The sequence below is a fragment of the Pseudophryne corroboree genome, chromosome 1 (genome assembly GCF_028390025.1).
Source record: "Pseudophryne corroboree isolate aPseCor3 chromosome 1, aPseCor3.hap2, whole genome shotgun sequence".
Taxonomy (NCBI): domain Eukaryota; kingdom Metazoa; phylum Chordata; class Amphibia; order Anura; family Myobatrachidae; genus Pseudophryne; species Pseudophryne corroboree.
This window is the reverse complement of record NC_086444.1, coordinates 1,032,723,463-1,032,742,935: the sequence shown is the minus strand read 5'-3', so window position 1 is coordinate 1,032,742,935 and position 19,473 is coordinate 1,032,723,463. Positions and strand designations below refer to the sequence as shown.

The 19,473-nt window shown below is 47.5% G+C and overlaps 1 protein-coding gene across 6 annotated transcripts in view; it reads left to right on the top strand.

Annotated features, from left to right (window-relative positions):
- LOC134923288 (EF-hand calcium-binding domain-containing protein 6-like) overlaps positions 1–19,294 on the top strand; it is a 386,436-nt gene extending 367,142 nt beyond the window's left edge. For 5 of the 6 annotated variants that reach the window (XM_063920743.1, XM_063920740.1, XM_063920737.1 and 2 more), the window contains one exon: positions 18,807–19,294. In XM_063920743.1, coding sequence (XP_063776813.1) covers positions 18,807–19,064 — 258 coding nt within the window. In that variant the 3' untranslated portion in view covers positions 19,065–19,294. Of the gene's footprint in view, positions 1–15,758; positions 15,908–18,806 lie in introns of all 6 variants that reach the window. The other variant, XM_063920741.1, reaches the window with a different exon arrangement.
- Positions 19,295–19,473: the final 179 nt, after the last annotated feature.

The following is a 19,473-nucleotide window of genomic DNA, read 5'->3' as shown; positions in this document are numbered from 1 at the left end:
AGCTGTATCAATCACTGTATTCTGTACCCTAGGACTAGGTGCGTCAGGGTCACATATATAATGCTGCACGGTATTTCCTATTAGTGTATTCTACTGTGTACTCAGTCACATACTACCAAATTTATTCGCAGGTGTTGTGTACTGTGTGCGCAGTCACATAATACCGGATTTAGACGCTGGTGTTGTGTACTGTGTATGCTGTCACGTACTAGGGGATTTATTCGCAGATAGTGTACTCTGTCTGGCTGTATCGTACTCATTCGCTCTGCGGTTACATTCACTAAAATGTCTAACACAAAGGGCGGGAAATCCGTGGACGCTCCTGCATCATGCAGCGCATGCACCAGGGATTTGCCTGAGGGGGAACCTTTGAATGATGGTCTGTGTGTTATATGTGCCTTTCATCTCCCAGTCAGCCCGCTGCTCCTGTAGCCAATCAGGAGCCACCCTGGGCAGCGTTCTCCAATATGCTTAATACGCTTGTGACACACCTTATGGGACCTCCTTTGCCATTGCAGCCACATATTGTCCCTATGGTTAATCCGCCCTGGGCAGATACTCTGTCTAAACAGATACAACAATTGAATCAATCTTTGGATAGACAAAAACTTACCCCACGTCCCTCTGCGGTCAAGGGGTCATCTAAGCGAGCCTCCTCCTCCTCACAATCCACTAATATCTCAGATGATACTGATGAGGATGGGGAGTATACTGATCCGTCAGACACTGAAACAGTCGCTTCTGACGAGCAAGTTGATGTCCCTGACCTGGTGGTGGCTATTAAGCTGATTCTACAAATCGATGATGATGATGTAGATCCCACTACTGCGTCTAAGAAGCCTGATAAATTTAAACGTCAGAAGGTAACTAAAGTAGTCTTACCACATTCTGACCATTTGGTAGACATACGTCACGAACCCTGGTCTTCTCCAGGAAAGAAATTCTCCCTGTCTAAAAAGATGCTAGCTCATAATCCTCTCTCCGCTGAGTTGTGTAACAAGTGGGAAAATCCACAGCTGTTGGATTCCCATGTCACCAGTCTTGTGGTGTCATCTACTCTGCCTGTCACCACTGTCACCTCACTGAAGGAACCGACAGATAAGTGTGTCGAAGGATGCCTGAAGTCTATTTGCTCCCTTACAGATTCTGTACATAGACCCACTGTAGCAGCCTCCTGGGCCGCAAAAGGAATTAAAGCATGGGTTCAGGCACTAGGAAGAGCTTCCTCAGGAGCTATCTGACACTGACAGACAATAACTGTCTCATATTGCCACCGCCTCCCATTACATTCAGGATGCGTCCTCTGAGGCAGGTGTAATGGGGGCCAAGGCGTCGACTACGTCCATCCTGGCTCACCGCATTCTGTGGTCATAGAAGGTGGACCTGGACTCCAAAAAGACCTTGGCAGTACTCCCTTTTAAGGGAGACATCTTGTTTGGGGAGGATCTGAATAAGATTGTGACTGACTTAGCGGCTGCTAAGACTGCGTTTTTCCAAATACTAATCCTTCTACACAGAAGGCAAAGAGTACGACTTTTTATTCCTTTCGACCTCGAGGGAAAGCAAAAAATCAGGCATACCCGAGACAATCTTGTGCTCCCAAAACCACTAAGCCCAAAGCAAAACAATCCTGGGCTGCCCGTCAGCCTGCTTCCAAACAAGATAAGCCTGCTGCATGATGGGGCGGGCCTCCCCCTGGGGGATCCCAGGGTGGGAGGCCGGCTTCTGCAATTCGCCCAGGTCTGGTTAAAGACCACTTCAGATGCATGGGTGCAAGAAGTCATCTGTCACGGGTACGCATTCTCTTTCAAGAGACGTCCCCCTCGCCAGTTCCGATCGAAGGTTGTCCATTCAGACCCGTTAAAGGCGCAAGCTCTACACCTAGTTGTGCATTCCACCCTGGATACTGGAGTGGTAGTGCCGGTCCACCTATCCCAGAGAGGCGGAGGGTACTACTCGACCCTGTTTCTAGTCCCAAAACCGAATAGGTTTTTCCGGCCTATACTCAACCTCAGATCACTGAACAAATTTGTGAGTGTCCAAGTTCCATATGGAAACACTGCGCTCGATTGTACTGGCCATGGAACCCAGAGATTATATGGTATCCCTAGATATACAAGATGCCTATCTGCATATACCTATTGCCATATCACATCAGCAATATCTGCGGTTTGCTATTGGCAACCTTAATTTTCAATTCCAGGCTCTGCCGTTTGGACTGGCAATGGCCCCTCGTAACTTCACCAAGGTTATGGCCATGATGATGGCTCATCTGCATCGTCAGGGAATCAGGATCCTGCTGTATCTGGATGACTTGCAGATCCTGGTGAACTCCCAAGATGTCCTTCTCAGTCATCTACAACTGACGGTAAACTTCCTACAAGCCCACGGGTGGCTCGTCAACTGGGAGAAGTCCTCTCTGTTCCCTGTTCTGAGCATGGTGCACCTGGGGGCACTGCTAGACACACACAGCCAAAGACTGTTTCTGTCTCGAGAGAAAGTCCTGAGACTTCAGGACAGGATACAATGCTTTCTCTCTCGCCCAAGAGTGTCGATACACTCAAGCAGCGTTCGTGGACGCACTGGCAATTCCATGGAACTTTCGGCTGCTCTACATGTTCCCTGCCCAGGGTACTACGGAAGTTCAAGCAAGAAGGAGGACTACAACTCCTAGTTTCTCCAGCGTGGCCCTGACGGCATTGGTTCTCAGACCTGCGGGGTCTATGGATAGAGCATCCTCTTCTACTTCCTCAATGCCCAGGCCTCCTCATTCAGGGCCCTTGTGTCTATCCGGACCTGGCCAGGCTGGCTTTGATGGCGTGGCTCTTGAAGCTTCACTTCTGAGGGCCAAAGGATTCTCCGAGGTGGTTATCCAAACTATGCTAAAGGCCTGCAAACTGGCTTCTGCACGGATTTAATATAGGGTCTGGAATTCTTACTTCACCTGGTGTTCTGCTAAGAATTATGATGCTTACAAGTTTAGTACTTCCAGACTTCTGGCTTTTTTGCAACAAGGTCTGGATTTAGGACTTCGTCTGGCCTCCCTCAAGGTTCACATATCTGCCTTGTCGGTGTGTGGTTTCAGAGGAAAATTGCGTCTATTCCTGACGTTCATACATTCACTCGGGGCGTTCTGCATATTCAGCCTCCCTATGTCCCTCCTGTTGCTCCATGGGATCTGTCTGTTGTCCTGAATGCCCTGCAAGAGCCTCCATTTGAACCTCTTGAGTCAGTGGACCTTAAATGGCTCACAGCCAAGGTCCTGTTTCTGCTGGCTATTGCCTCAGATAGGAGGGTGTTGGACTTAGGCGATTTGTCCTGTCGTCCACCCTTTCTGATAGTCCATCGTGACTGGGCAGTTCTGAGAACTCACCCAGGTTACTTTCCTAAAGTGGTGTCATCTTTTCACCTTAACCAAGAGATTGTGATTCCAGCCTTCATCTCTTCTGACTTGTCCTCCAAAGAGCGGTCTTTGGACGTGGTAAGGGCTCTCCGTGTTTATGTGGAGAGGACTGCCTCTATCAAGAGGTCAGATACCCTTTTTGTACTTTTTGGTTTTCACAAATGTGGCTGGCTTGTGAATAAGCAAACCTTGGCCGGATGGTATAGAATGGTGATTGCACAAGCTTATGCGCAGGCTGGGCTTCCGGCTCCTGCTGCTATTAAGGCCCATTCTACTCGGTCTGTTGGACCTTCTTGGGCGGCCCGCCGTGGCGCATCCGCAGAACAATTGTGCAAGGCAGCTACGTGGTCCTCAGTGAACACGTTCATTAGGTTCTATGGGGGGTCATTCCGAGTTGATTGCTAACTTAATTTGTTCGCAGCGCATCGATCAGGCTAAAAATCGGCAGTTCTGCGCATGCGTATGCGCGACGTACAGGCACAACGAACAATGTAGTTTTGCACAGGGTCTAGCGATGCATTTCAGTCGCACTGCTTGCCGCAGAGTGATTGACATGAAGTGGGCATTTCTGGGTGGCAACTGACCGTTTTCAGGGAGTGTGCGGAAAAACGCAGGCGTGCCAGGAAAAACGCAGGCATGGCTGGGCGAACGCTGGGCGGGTTTGTGACGTCAAATCCCGAACTGAATAGTCTGAAATGATCGCAAGTGCTGAGTAGGTTTTGAGCTACTCTGAAACTACACAAAATATTTTTGCAGGCGCTCTGCGATAAAACCGTTTGCACTTCTGCTAAGCCCAAATACACTCCCAGTGGGCGGCGGCATAGCGTTTGCACGGCTGCTAAAACTAGCTAGCGAGCGATCAACTCGGAATGACCCCCTATGTCTTTGATACTTCCACCTCCCAGGATGCTTCCTTTGGACGCCGGGTTCTCATACCCGCTAAGGTGCGTCCCCTCCCTTGAGGAACTGCTTTAGGACATCCCCGATGTACTCCCTGTGGGACACCGTGTACCCCGCTGCAGAAAAGAAGATTTATGATAGACTTACCATGGTTAAATCTCTTTCTGTGAGGTACACTGGGTTCCACAGGGCGCCCACCCTGACGCACTTTAGCTTCTTTGGGTTTGTATGGCATTAGCCGCTGGTCCCTTCTCCTGTCGTGAGAATGTGGTTCTATGTGACTAACATCTGCCTTCTCTTTTACCTGCTTCTGCATTGGACTGGTTAACAAAACTGAGCTCACAGTGCCTGGAGGTGAGGCTATAGAGGAGGCCCCGCAATGCTTTTTGGGACAGTCTAAAGCTTTAGCCTGTTGGTGCCTCTGGATCAAGGTCCATTTCTACACCCAATGTATTCCCTGTGGCACCCAGTGTACCTCACAGAAAGAGATTTAACCATGGTAAGTCTACCATAAATCTCCTTTTTGTATTTAGCAAAAGAAGGGCAGAGGGGACAGATATGAGGTCCAGCCAATTTGCATTGGACACATGCCCTTATTATGTGCATGACTGGCCATGCATGAAGTGACAGAGTGTGTCCTGAATAGTACTGCGCCATGCATGGTTCTGCCTTCACTAACCTTGGAAGTTTGGGAATTCCAAGCTTTACTCTGCTAAATCGCCTTACTCTAATAAAGACCTAAATTGTGGGCACAGGACTCCTTGTTCAGGAAATTACATGTGTCTCCTAATGGAAACATGTGTGTACTGTATACATCTTTTTCTCCTGTATATAACATTTAAACCCATACAGTGGTGCAGATATATTATCAAATTTATTACGCGAAAAATAATCACTTTTTATGATGGTGATAATAAAGGACATCTCACCAGACTGTATTAAAGTGAATTGAAATTCAAAAAGGTTATTTTCAGCGAAAAAGTAAAAAGTTGGAAAATGGGCTCAGCATAAGACCACACTTTCCAACTTAGTAGGACTCCTCTCCAGGGGGGGCGTGTTCACCACATCATTAGTCCCCACCCCTGTAGAGGCAAAATGCCGCAACTTGTGGATCCACAAGGAAGAGGAGGAATACTGACACAATTTTGCATAATTTTGCCCTTGCCCCTCAAAACGAAGCCACGAGTCCCGATGTTATCTCCCCATCCTGCCTACTTCAGTACGAAGTGAGTAGGATGTGGGAGATGCGGCCACTCTTCCAGGGTTGTTGCCAGTGTGTCCAACCCAGTGGGGCCAACACCATGCACCATGCACCCATTTCTATAATACTTACCCCTCCTGAGTCCCACATTGGTGGCAGTAGTGCTGCAGAAATCACTGGGAAAATGGCGCTTTCATTTTGAGCATTCGCAGTAGGAAAATCACCAGGAAAATGGCACCTGCACAATTTCCCCGGAGACTTGCATATGTGCACTAAACTCTGGCACAGTGCTAGGGTCTACTAGTGATCCTAGTGCTCAGAGTCTACTGCGCTGCCAGCTAGAGAGGAGAGGACCCGGACAGAGACTACATATGGGCTCCCTCTTCACTTAATACGCCCCTGTGAAATTAGCCTGTGGGGTGGGCTTACAAGGAGTGTGAAGCCTTATGCCGAGTCCCAGGTGCTGCACAATGCCTGATAGGCACAGCGCTGCCAATCCCCAGGGGAACAAGCCAGAACATATATTACATACATCATAACATGTATGTTTATACTGTATGCTAAGCGGTCCGCCCCTGCACTATGTGGTGGGCGCTGCAGCCCAGGGTCTGGAAGTCACTGCCAATCACAGTGAAGCCAATGCAGTCACAGACTGCAACTGGCTCAGCTAAGCTCAGTGAAGTGGCAGATTTTACTGGGGGGGCTGCAGTCCTGCAGCCCATAGGTAAAATCCGCCATTATACTTAATTGATTATGGGGCCCATTTATCATAGTATATTTGCGGCTACTTCCCTGAAAACACCCGCAAATATTAGGTAACACTTGAATGAAAGAAAGAGGAACCACAGCAGGTATTTCTGTTACCTGCTGCGATACCTCCATTGTCACCCGCAGCCACATCCCCCATAGGTTATTATGGGGGATGCAATGCTGCCCGATTTACCAATATCCAGAAGGCAATGCATTCCAGATATTGGCTCCCACAGCTATGGTCTACACATCGCATAGCTGGCCGGACAGAGTGTTTCCACGGAACCCTCCCCGGAAGTGGCTGCTGTGCATGTGTGGTTTGAGCTGACCACGCATGCGCAGACCCCCCGGCAGACGTCACAGCACATCGCAGGGATTGGCTCCTTTTGGGGCCCATGTCCCTGCTTGTGCTACATCATACATTCTGGTGATAGGATTGCATATTACAGTGCGATCCTGGGTAGTAAAATCCCACCAAGATTGCATTCAATATGCGATCCATGATAAATGGGTATGATGTCTGTGAAGTGCTCCAGTCACAGATTTCTGTTATAGAGAATGTAAATGAAGTAGAAGGTTTGCACACAGACCTTGGAGAGAGATTAAGTACCAACCAACCAGCTCCTGTCACATTCAAACACAGCCTGTAACATGCCAGTTAGGAACTGATTGCCTGGTAGTGGTACTCTCTCCACTTTGTCACTCTCCAAGGCTTTGTACATCTGCCCATAATCACTTATGCTGGGTATACACGCTATGATTATCTGTCCGCTCTGTCTGATATCGGCAATTGCCCTGATAATTGCAGCGTGTGTGTGGGTGAATATATTAATTGGTTGGCCATGCCGGATCGTCCAGCATGTCCCTCTGATTCAATATTTTGTAAGTGTCATGTCGGCCAGCATGCCCTGCTGCGGCCAGCTGACAGACATTCACATGGAAAGAAAAGGGGGAATGTCTCCTCCCCGGGGAAGGAACGCTGATCTCATATGACATACACTGTGAGAGATCTCCAAGTGTATGTGCCTGATATCTGCACTGTCCGTGGCTGCCAGATAAAATGCCTGTCTGTCTGACAGGCATTTTATCGGTACGTGTATGCCCGGCATTACACACACTGTTTAGAAAAATAATATTAGTAAAAACTGTGACACTCCTATGGACAAAGTTTACATTGTGTTATTGCTCTAGACTGCAATCCAGAGAAAATATGCAGTGTGGCAAGAAAAAGTTGTAACCTGAGGCTTCACAAAAGGAGTGTAAACCACACCAACGTGTCACCCTTAGAGGGGGTGACACCAATATACCGGCTCCACCATAGTGATAAGGAACCAGGTGCTGCAATAGGACATTTTCAGGGGCATTCTCTTGGGCAGCCCAGCATCTCCAGGAATGCTGAGCATGCCCCCAGAGTGATGTAAACAGAGATTTTCCCATGAGGCCACGACCTTTCAGCAAAGCCACACCCCTTTCCCACAAGGCCACAACACCTTTTCAGATGGACGCTATTTACTACAACGGGTGCCACTAACTCCAATGCCATCAACGGACGTAACAATCAGGTTTTGGGGTATAACTGGCATGAATTTTAACGTTACCTCATGCTCCATACTTGTGACAGACACAGTCTCTGGAGACCTAGAACTTTGTGGCCGTCGCTTTCATGGCTGGGGAACATAAGAAATCACAGGGGGAAAAAAATAAAAATGCAGGTACCCACTATAAACACTAAGAACACTAGCAATCAGAACAATTATAATAAACTCTGTAGTGTAACATGGAGCAAAATTGAGGTTCTTAGCATAACTTTTGGCCAAGAAATATGGGCCCACAAACCACGGCCAGGTAACTTCATCAGGTTGTTTCCTAACATTCCTAAGGTTTAGGTCCGGAGCATGGGAACATAACAAAACATCATTTTCAACAGAAGGATACAGAAATCAGGGGGCTTTGCGCTTCCCAATCGGAAGTCCAGGAGCTGTTCTAATAAGCAAACCAAGTGCACTGATACAGAATAAACAAGCAGATTGTATTTACATCCTTTGCATCACAACATGACTTGTATCGGTTCAAATTTCCACCTGTGGGCTGAATTTTAGTACTGTAAAAGAGGCCCAACATATTAATAAATAAAATAAACAGTAAGGCATGATATTAAGTACATGTAGTTGGACAGATTTAACTGCATTTATTTCTGCTGCGGGGTACACTGGGATCCACAAGTCTGGACAATGGGGTATAGAGTAGGCTCTTGATCCGAGGCACCAACAGACTCAAAGCTTTGACTGTTCCCAGAATGCACAGCGCCGCCTCCTAAATCACCACGCCTCCCAGCACAGGAGCTCAGTTTTAGTTAACCAGCCCAATGCAGTAGCAGGAAAAGAGCTAAAAAGTGAAGACTTCAAGGGCAGCAGCGGTGGTAAATGTTTTGTGACATTCACTGCTGCAGCTCCAGCTCTCCCCAGCGGCGCTGTACACTCCCGAGCCCTGGTTGCCGGGTACCTGCAGCGGTGGCTCCGGTTTTCTTCATGTTAGACACACACGGCTGGGGCTCTCCAGGATCGCGTGGCCGCGCTTTGGAAGGTGGTAAGTGGGTCCCGCTCGCGGGACCCAGACTTTATCGCGATCCGGCGCGGTCAGTGGAAGGCGGGCCGCGCGCGCTGGCGGTGAACACTGTGGCAGTACAGGCGATCCCACTAGATCACCAGGGCATGGGCGCAGGTCGGGTTTTCTCTCTAAACCACTTCTTATAGCGCCCACAGTGCCCGGTGGTTTTGCCAGCAAGGGGGATAAGGCTTAGACCTGAAGCCCCTCCCCCAGCCCAAGGGCGCCATTTCCCGCAAATGTTCCCGCCCTGGAGCTGCATATCTGTCTTTTCCTCACTCCCAGTCAGTGTCTGTGGCGCCATTATCCCTCAGCTCACTGTTCCTGGGACTGCTTGGGCAAATCCTCCTATGTAAAGCCACCTGGTTGTCAGCGCTGTGACTTTACATGACACTTAAGTATTCTACCTGCCTTTTTAGTCAGTGTTAGTTAAGAAAGAGTGCATTTAGTCAGGGTTTTATAGTACAATTACCCTGTGATATACATCCAGTTCTTACTGTGTACTGTTATATCTACTGTTATATAGCTGTGTAAGCTAGTCCAGTGCAGTATTATTGTCTGTAATAACCCCTGCATTGTACAAACTTTGATAGCTGAGTGTTGTCCATCTCGTGTCTTTCACGTAACTTGCTATCCCTATATTCTATAACCTGAGGGGGCTTGGTGCGTCAGGTGTTATCTAATATAGGATTTTCACAAAGATATACTGTATTACGTATTTTTCTCTGTGATTTGGTCACCATATCTCTCCTTTATCTCTGCTAGTGCTGACTACACTGCGCAGGGATTTGGGTTTGGGATATTGTGCTGCTGATAATTGTACTGTGTTACCTCATACTGCAAGTTATATCATGTCTGCTTCTGAGGGTAACGGTTCTGGGGCAGAACACACTGCTGGTGTTGCTGAAGCCACAGGCACATATGAGAATATAGCAGCTGTGGGCTCTGGTTCTGGGGGCTCCTTGCCCCCCAGTGGGACTGTGGCAACGGAGGCACATACTGACCTGCCGTGGGCCGCTTTTTCCTCGCTTCTGCATACGCTAGTTCATAAACTAACACCCCCTATGGGACCCCCAATGCCGGTACAACCGTATGTGGGCGGACGATTTATCTGCTCAATTAAAGAAGTTGAACCAGTCCTTGACTACTAAAAACTCTGACCAACACTCGCCCTTGTCCAAGAGGTCCTCTAAGCGAGCGCTCGTCTCCTCACAATCCACTGCTGTCACTGACACCTCGTCTGATGAGGACGGCACTTACACTGACCCCACAGGTTCTGACTCAGATACGGCTGATGGGGAGGGTAGTTCACGTGTGGATGTTCCTGACCTTAAGTTAATTCTGCAGATTACGGATGATCCCGAGTCATCCGTGCTTCCTAAGAAACCAGATAGGTTCAAGCGTCAGAAGGTGGTTAAACAGGTTTTACCTCACTCTGATCACCTAGTGGATATACGTCAGGAACCCTGGGAAAAACCGGGTACGAAGTTTGTGCCTCAAAAGAGGATGCTGGCTCGCTATCCCCTCGCGCCAGAGCTGTCTAAGAATTGGGAAACACCTCCTCCAGTGGACTCACATGTGGCTAGGATGGTGGTTTCCTCAGCTCTACCTGTCACTACCGTCACGTCTCTGAAAGAGCCTACGGATAAACGTGTGGAGGGTTGTCTAAAAGCGATTTACACCCTCACGGGTGCTGCACAAAGGCCTACGATTGCAGCTTCATGGGCTGCTGAGGCTATTGAAGCATGGGCCTTGGAGTTAGAAGCTGAAATCTCCTCTGACCATGCTAGACAATGCTTGTCATATATTGTCACAGCTTCTCGATATATTAAAGAGGCGGCTTCTGATGCCGGTATCCTGGCAGCCAAGGCCTCTACTATGTCAATCCTGGCTCGCCGGATATTGTGGCTGAGATCCTGGTCTGTGGATCTGTACTCTAGAAAAACCCTGGAGGTACTCCCTTTCAAGGGAGATATTCTGTTTGGGGAAGACTTAAATAAAATAGTGGCTGACTTGGCTACTGCCAAAACTGCCTGTCTACCTAATACCGCTCCTTCTGTGTTGAAGGCTAAAGGTACGTCCTTTCGACCCTTTCGTCCTTCAGGTAAAGCAAAAGGTCAGGCATACCATAAGCAGGCCCGCACTTCCAAACCTGGTAAGCCGAAGCCCAAAAGAGCCTGGGCTGCCCGTCAGCCAGCTGCCAAGACGATAAGCCTGCCGCATGACGGGGCGGGCCTCCCCCTGGGGGATCCCAGGGTGGGAGGCCGGCTTCTAGGGTATACCCAGGAATGGTTGAAGACCACTTCAGATGCCTGGGTACGGGAAGTCGTCCCTCGAGGTTACGCCATTGCCTTCAAAAACCGACCCCCTCATCGAATTTGCCAGACAGACGTCCCTTTGGACCGGACAAAGGCAAAAACTCTACACTCGGTGGTACAGACCCTCCTGGATACAGGAGTCGTAGTACAGGTGCCTCTTGCTCAGAGCGGCCGGGGGTACTATTCTCCGCTGTTTCTAGTCCCGAAACCTAATGGGTCCTCCCGGCCCATTCTCAACCTCAAGGCATTGAACAGGTTTGTGAAGATTTCCAAGTTTCGTATGGAAACCCTTCGCTCTATAATTCTGGCCTTGGAACCTGGGGACTACATGGTCTCCTTGGACATACAGGATGCTTACCTGCATATTCCTATAGCAGTGTCACATCAACAATACCTGAGGTTTGCTATTGGCAACATCCATTACCAGTTTCGGGCATTACCTTTTTGGGTTAACAACGGCTCCGCGAGTCTTCACCAAAGTTATGGCGGTGATGACGGTGGTACTCCGCCGTCAAGGGGTCAGGATACTGCCGTATCTGGACGACTTGTTAATCCTGGCAAATTCCCCAGATCTTCTCCTGTGTCATCTGGATATGACGGTCTGGTTTCTAAAAGCCCACGGGTGGCTCATCAACTGGAAGAAATCCTCCCTGGTCCCTGCTCAGAGCATGGTGCACCTGTGAGCGCTGTTAGACACTCACAACCAGAGGTTGTTCTTGTCTCAGGAGAAAGTCCTGAAGCTTCAGGACAGGATTCGTTGCTTCCTTTCTCGTCCGCAAGTGTCGATACATTCGGCTATGCAGGTGCTGGGCCTCATGGTGTCAGCATTCGACATGGTGGAGTATGCTCAATTCCATTCTCGCCCCCTCCAGAAGCTGATTCTAGCCAAGTGGGACGGCCTGCCTCACCGGATCAGGTCTCACATGATCTCATTGACTCCGGAGGTCGGTCTGTCGCTGCTCTGGTGGCTCCAGGACCAACAATTGTGCAGGGGCCGTCCCTTCTGGATATCCAACTGGGTCCTGTTGACGACAGATGCCAGTCTAAGAGGTTGGGGCGCGGTGCTGGAGCAGCACTCCTTACAGGGTCGGTGGACCAAGGAGGAATCTCTCCTCTCGATCAACATTCTGGAGTTGCGGGCGGTCTTCAATGCGTTGAACCTGGCCCAGCATTTAATTCAGAACCGTCCTGTTCAAGTACAGTCGGACAACGCCATCACAGTGGCTTACATAAATCATCAAGGTGGCACTCGAAGCCGTTTGGCAATGAAGGAAGCCTCACGGATTCTACAGTGGGCAGAACGCCATCTATCGGCAATATCGGCAATATTCATTCCGGGAGTCCTGAATTGGGAAGTGGACTTTCTCAGTCGTCAGGACGTGCATGCCGGCGAGTGGGGCCTCCATCCAGAAGTGTTTCAACTCCTCGTGGAAAGGTAGGGTCTTCCAGATGTGGGTCTGATGGCGTCTCGACACAATCACAAGGTTCCGGTCTTCGGAGCAAGGACAAGGGATCCTCAAGCAGCATTCGTGGATGCGCTGGCGGTGCCGTGGAGGTTTCGGCTGCCGTACGTGTTCCCTCCGGTGTCACTCCTGCCCAGGTTAATTTGGAAGTTCAAGCAAGAAAAAGGAAATCTGCTTCTCATAGCTCCGGCGTGGCCCAGACGGCACTGGTTCTCAGACCTGCAAGGCCTATCGTCAGAGCGTCCACTTCTACTTCCACAACGCCCAGACCTCCTCGTTCAGGGCCCTTGTGTCTACCAGGACCTAGCCCGGCTATCTTTGACGGCGTGGCTCTTGAAGCTTCCGTCTTGAGGGCTAAGGGTTTTTCTGAAGAGGTCATAAAAACTATGTTGCGGGCCCGGAAACCGGCTTCTGCTCGGATTTACCATAGGATCTGGCATTCATACTTTGTTTGGTGCGCATCTAACAATTATGGCGCTTCCAAGTTTAGTACAGCCAAACTTTTGGCTTTTCTGCAGCAGGGCCTAGATTTAGGCCTGCGTCTGGCCTCCCTCAAGGTTCATATTTCTGCCTTGTCGGTGTGGTTTCAGAGAAAAATTGCTACTTTACCTGATGTTCATACTTTCACTCAGGGTGTGTTGCGTATCCAACCTCCCTATGTCCCGCCTGTGGCTCCTTGGGACTTGTCGGTGGTTTTGGAGGCGTTGCAGGAGCCTCCATTTGAACCTCTTGGTTCAGCTGACCTTAAGTGGCTTTCCCTTAAGGTGGTGTTCTTGCTGGCTATTGCCTCTGCTAGAAGAGTGTCGGATCTGGGTGCCTTGTCTTGTAGTTCCCCATATCTGATTTTTCACCGTGACCGGGCGGTTCTTAGGACTCGTCCCGGATATTTACCTAAGGTGGTTTCTTCGTTCCACCTTAATCAGGAGATTGTGGTTCCAGCCTTTGTCTCTCCTGATTTGTCTCCCAAAGAGCAGTCTTTGGATGTGGTACGGGCTCTCCGTATCGATGTGAAGAGAACTGCTTCTATTCGAAAATCTGATTCTCTTTGTTTTGTTTGGATTTCACAAACGTGGCTGGCCTGCTCACAAGCAGACTCTGGCCAGATGGATTAGAATGGTGATTGCACATGCTTATGTGAAGGCTGGTCTGTCAGCTCCTGCTCACATTACGGCCCATTCTACTCGGTCTGTTGGACCTTCTTGGGCGGCCCACCGTGGTGCGACCCTTGATCAATTGTGCAAGGCAGCTACGTGGTCCTCCGGGAACACGTTCATAAGGTTCTATGCCTTCGATACTGCCGCTTCCCAGGATGCTTCCTTTGGACGCCGGGTTCTTGTGCCCGCTACAGTGCGTCCCCTCCCATAAAGGAACTGCTTTAGGACATCCCCATTGTCCAGACTTGTGGAGCCCAGTGTACCCCGCAGCAGAAAATGAGTTTTATGGTAAGAACTTACCTTTGTTAAAACTCTTTCTGCGAGGTACACTGGGCTCCACAAGGCGCCCACCCTGACGCACTTAGCTTCTTTGGGTTGATATGGCATTAGCCGCTGACACTTCTCTTGTCATGAGAGTGTGGTATATGTGGCTACTAACCGTTGTCGTCTCTTTTCCTGCTACTGCATTGGGCTGGTTAACTAAAACTGAGCTCCTGTGCTGGGAGGCGGGGTGATATAGGAGGCGGCGCTGTGCATTCTGGAAACAGTCAAAGCTTTGAGTCTGTTGGTGCCTCGGATCAAGATCCTACTCTATACCCCATTGTCCAGACTTGTGGAGCCCAGTGTACCTCGCAGAAAGAGTTTTAACAAAGGTAAGTTCTACCATAAAACTCGTTTTTATTTTCCTGTTATATTTGTCCTTTAGCCCTCTCCACCTGGATCCACATCCTCTGGCCTACACAGTGCGCATGCGCAACCTTAGTGCCAGGATGGAACCCAGCAGCAGGGTCAGCAACAGAAATCTTAGGGCCCGGAACAATGATATCTCTGGGGTCCCTTCAGATTTTATATATATATATATATATATATATATATATATGTATATATATGTATATACAGTGCATATATCTGCAGGCAGGTCGCACTCTCATCTTCAAAATAACCAACAGCTGGGGTGTCCACTCAATACCCACGGTATTAAAGTGTAGAAGACAGTCAAAGACGGGGCACTCTCCAGGCTTTGTAAATATAAAGAAGTAACATATTTATTAATGCATACTCAACAGTGTCCAAGTAGTATCTCAAACGTTTTCGGCCCTGAAAGGGCCTTCATCAGGAGGCATTTAGAAGCATCACAAATCAAACAGAGATCCAGTCTCTCGGCAGTCCAGCAGCAAGGCTGGCCCTGCCTGACTGGCTCTATCTATACCCCCAACAACATGTGAAAAAGCACCAAACCGGGATCATGATGTCATCAGTGTGAAACAACATCATATTAAAACATCAGAGTATACACTAATATAAAGCTTTCGCTAGTACAAACAACAGACTACATAAAACAAACTAAATAAACTATCACACTGTGGGTCCATCAAGTTCTGCCCCAACACACAGATGGACTCATATAAAGACCACGGTCCCACTATCACTATCAACTTCCGGTCTTTGGAACGCAATCATCCCGTGACCGAAAGTTAACAAGCCGTGAGTGGAACGCAAGCTGTCACTACATGGTAGTGTCTAGGTTCCCTTCGTGGAGAGGACCTTTCCCATAACCCCCTGGGTCCATGTCACAAACTATTTGGAATAGTAACCTGTGGCGAGCGAAGCGAGACACCGAGCCCGAAGCGTGGCGAGCGAAGCAAGCCCACGAGGGTCCCATGGTGCATAGAAAAGAAAAACTTACAGGTCCTGATCATGAAGGTAACATAGACACAACCGTCACTACATCGCGGTTTGGATGTAGAACTGCCCCTGCATATAAGGGTCTTACACTAAAGCGGCACATACAGTGGGGATTGAAAGTTTGGGCACCCCAGGCAAAAATTCATTTTAATGTGCAAAAAGAAGCCAAGGAAAGATGGAAAAATCTCCAAAAGGCATCCAATTACAGATTAGACATTCTTATACTGTAGCATGTCAAAAAAAGTTTGATTTTATTTCCATCATTTACACTTTCAAAAGAACGAAACGCGTTGGGCGTGGCTTAGTGACATAGACGCTGTGACGTCATCTTCCGGAATCAGAGTCGGTGGTGGGACAAGCCGTGGATCAAAAGACGTTATCGGCTAAGTCGCGATGGAAACACCTTGCTGTTGAATTTTAACCTTAATGTATGTAATCAAATGCTACAAGTAAAAGTTGTTACTTTCCATATAATCAAGAGTGCGCTCTCCATTTTTTGACACATATATATATATATATATATATATCAAGAACAATAAAAAAATGAGAACTACCTCAACCGCGCTCAGCTTAATGAAGTCCACTTAGATGTCTTAAACGTTCAGCAGTCTGTCAGTTAGAAAAAAGAGAGGAGGTCGTCTTCCAATCTTTTTTATACCTAGTCCATAGGATGGAGGAATTCCCTCTGGGTTAGTCCAAAGTCCCTCAAAAAGAAGAATAGGAGAACAATATCGTGTAGTATGTCCTAGATTTGGGGATGATAGGTGTTTCTAGATTCTGTGGTTAGTCACGATGGTTCGTACCGTACTCACGTCTACAAAGGAAGAGTTTCCACTCATAAAGGTTTCTTTATTGGTCCAAACTTCTCCTAGCTGGATGGATTGGGGTTCGTTTCCTTTCAAATCCTCCCAAGGTGGTACCACAGTGCAAAAAATAGGGAGAAGAACGACCCAATCAATAAATCACAATGGCGTTAGTTTTATCCACCCCACTGCTAGCTGAAAGTTAAATCAGCGTACCGTACTCACACTCAGAGTGTATTCAATAATCCCATAAAGGTATCTTTAACCGTGGTTATTGTTCAGACAGATAAACTTAAATGTCAGAATATGAATGGGCAAGCGTACCCCACTTACAGTCTTCAAAGGAGATGTCAAGCCCGTAGCGGTTTCTTTTTCCACTCCCTTCCTAGGAAGTGGAACTCCACCGTCGAATACTTCCAATCTCGGTGAAATAAAACATATATCACAAGTTTTATATATGTTTATAGTGATATATGTTTTATTTCACCGAGATTGGAAGTATTCGACGGTGGAGTTCCACTTCCTAGGAAGGGAGTGGAAAAAGAAACCGCTACGGGCTTGACATCTCCTTTGAAGACTGTAAGTGGGGTACGCTTGCCCATTCATATTCTGACATTTAAGTTTATCTGTCTGAACAATAACCACGGTTAAAGATACCTTTATGGGATTATTGAATACACTCTGAGTGTGAGTACGGTACGCTGATTTAACTTTCAGCTAGCAGTGGGGTGGATAAAACTAACGCCATTGTGATTTATTGATTGGGTCGTTCTTCTCCCTATTTTTTGCACTGTGGTACCACCTTGGGAGGATTTGAAAGGAAACGAACCCCAATCCATCCAGCTAGGAGAAGTTTGGACCCATAAAGAAACCTTTATGAGTGGAAACTCTTCCTTTGTAGACGTGAGTACGGTACGAACCATCGTGACTAACCACAGAATCTAGAAACACCTATCATCCCCAAATCTAGGACATACTACACGATATTGTTCTCCTATTCTTCTTTTTGAGGGACTTTGGACTAACCCAGAGGGAATTCCTCCATCCTATGGACTAGGTATAAAAAAGATTGGAAGACGACCTCCTCTCTTTTTTCTAACTGACAGACTGCTGAACGTTTAAGACATCTAAGTGGACTTCATTAAGCTGAGCGCGGTTGAGGTAGTTCTCATTTTTTTATTGTTCTTGTTGTAAGGTGTTGGGTGACACCTGGGTCCTACACAACTGCAGCCGCCAAGAGCGCAGTGGTTGACTATTTCTGTATTTTTTTGTGCAAATATATATATATCAACCTGATAAAGTATACAGAAACGTGTTATTCATCTAGAGAAAGGTATCAGTCTTATTTTAGAAAAACAAAATAAAGCATTAATGCAGATGCAGAATAGACCCACAGCGTGCCAGCAAAGGGTACTAGAGCCACAGAGCTACGGTGTATGTACATACCCATCTAATATACTAAATGGCTATTATTAAAGGAACCACAAAGTAGATAAATTGATCAATTATATAATAATACATATATTGTTTCTCATGACACGCATAAATTGCGAAATAGGTAGACTATTTTTAAGCGGGCTCTCTCCACTGGCGGCAACCTGGGGGACGGGATGCCGCTGTCGGGATATTGACAGCCAGAAACCCATCCGCCGGTATAGCATATCACACCCCAGCATAATGAACATTGTGACCAGCAGTTTGTGATGACAGATTTAATAAAAGCTGAAACCAGCAACTGTGTTGTCAGAATTCTCATGCCAGTCATCCACTATGCGCAGAATGTAAGCAGGAGACTCTGGGGGTTATTCCGAGTTGATCGCTCGCTAGCTATTTTTTGCAGCGCTGCGATCAGATAGTCGCCACTTATGGGGGAGTGTATCTTCGCTTTGCAAGTGTGCAAACGCTTGTGCAGCCGAGCGGTACAAAAACAGTTTGTGCAGTTTCTGAGTAGATCTGAACTTACTCAGCCGCTACGATCACTTCAGCCTGTCCGGTCCCGAAATTGATGTCAGACACCCGCCCTGCACACGCTTGGACACGCCTGCATTTTTCCAACCACTCCCTGAAAACGGTCAGTTGACACCCATAAACGCCTTCTTCCTGTCAATCTTCTTGCGATCGGCTGTGTGAATGGATTCTTCGTTAAATCCATCGCCCAGCACCGATCCACTTTGTACCCGTATGATGCGCCTGCGCATTGCGGTGCATACGCATGCACAGTTTTGCTGAGTTTTGACCTGATCGCAGTGCTGCAAAAAATAGCTAGCATGCGGTCAGGTTGGAATGACCCCCTCTGTTTCATCCATCTCTCCATTTAAATATGTTTGAAATGAAGGTTATGTTTGTAGTAACAATACATCTGTGAATGCAGCTAGCGTGTTAAACTGTTTCATTTATTTAGATGGAGTTGCTATTATTCTGTGTCTTGTTCCATATAAATACAATATTCTATATTAAGGGTAACAAGGTTCCAACATTGATATAGGGGGATTTAAACATTGAATTCATCTCTTCTAATGTACAGCTGCAAGGAGAATGGAAGACTCTCCGAAGAGCTTTTAAGAAGCTGGACATGAACAGCAGCGGCTACTTATCATTGCCTGAGTTCAGATCTGTTTTGAAGCTCTGCAACTTTGTGCTGGACGAAGATGAGATCTATCACATCATGTCCAAATATGACCAGAATATGGATGGCTGCATCAACTACAAAGAGTTTTTAGAACACGCATGTAAGAAAGAAAACCTCTCTACCTCAACCACGCCACTCCACACTGTGAAGTAGTCTGGCTCAGTTACCTGTTCAAGATTAGGAAATATGTGGCTCTTCAACTTTAGTGGAACAAGAAAATGCTGGGACTTGTAGTTTTTTTGCTATCTGAAGTGCCAACATGTAGATTTTACCTTTGTTCAAAGTCTTCATTGATTAAAAGAATTTTGTGTGGCATGTAGTAGGAAACCATCTCTATGGATTTACTGTGTCAGAAAAATAAACTATTAGAACCCTTTAGCGCACATTTATGGACAGATTCAATTAGCTGCAAGATTCATCTTGTGTCTGTATCCCATCTTGTGCACCTAATTCTGTGTTACATCACCTAATTCTTTGTTACATAAAAACATATAATATGACAGCAGATAAGAACCATATGGCCCATCCATTCTCCCTTTTAGGGTTAGAGTATTAGCGTTAG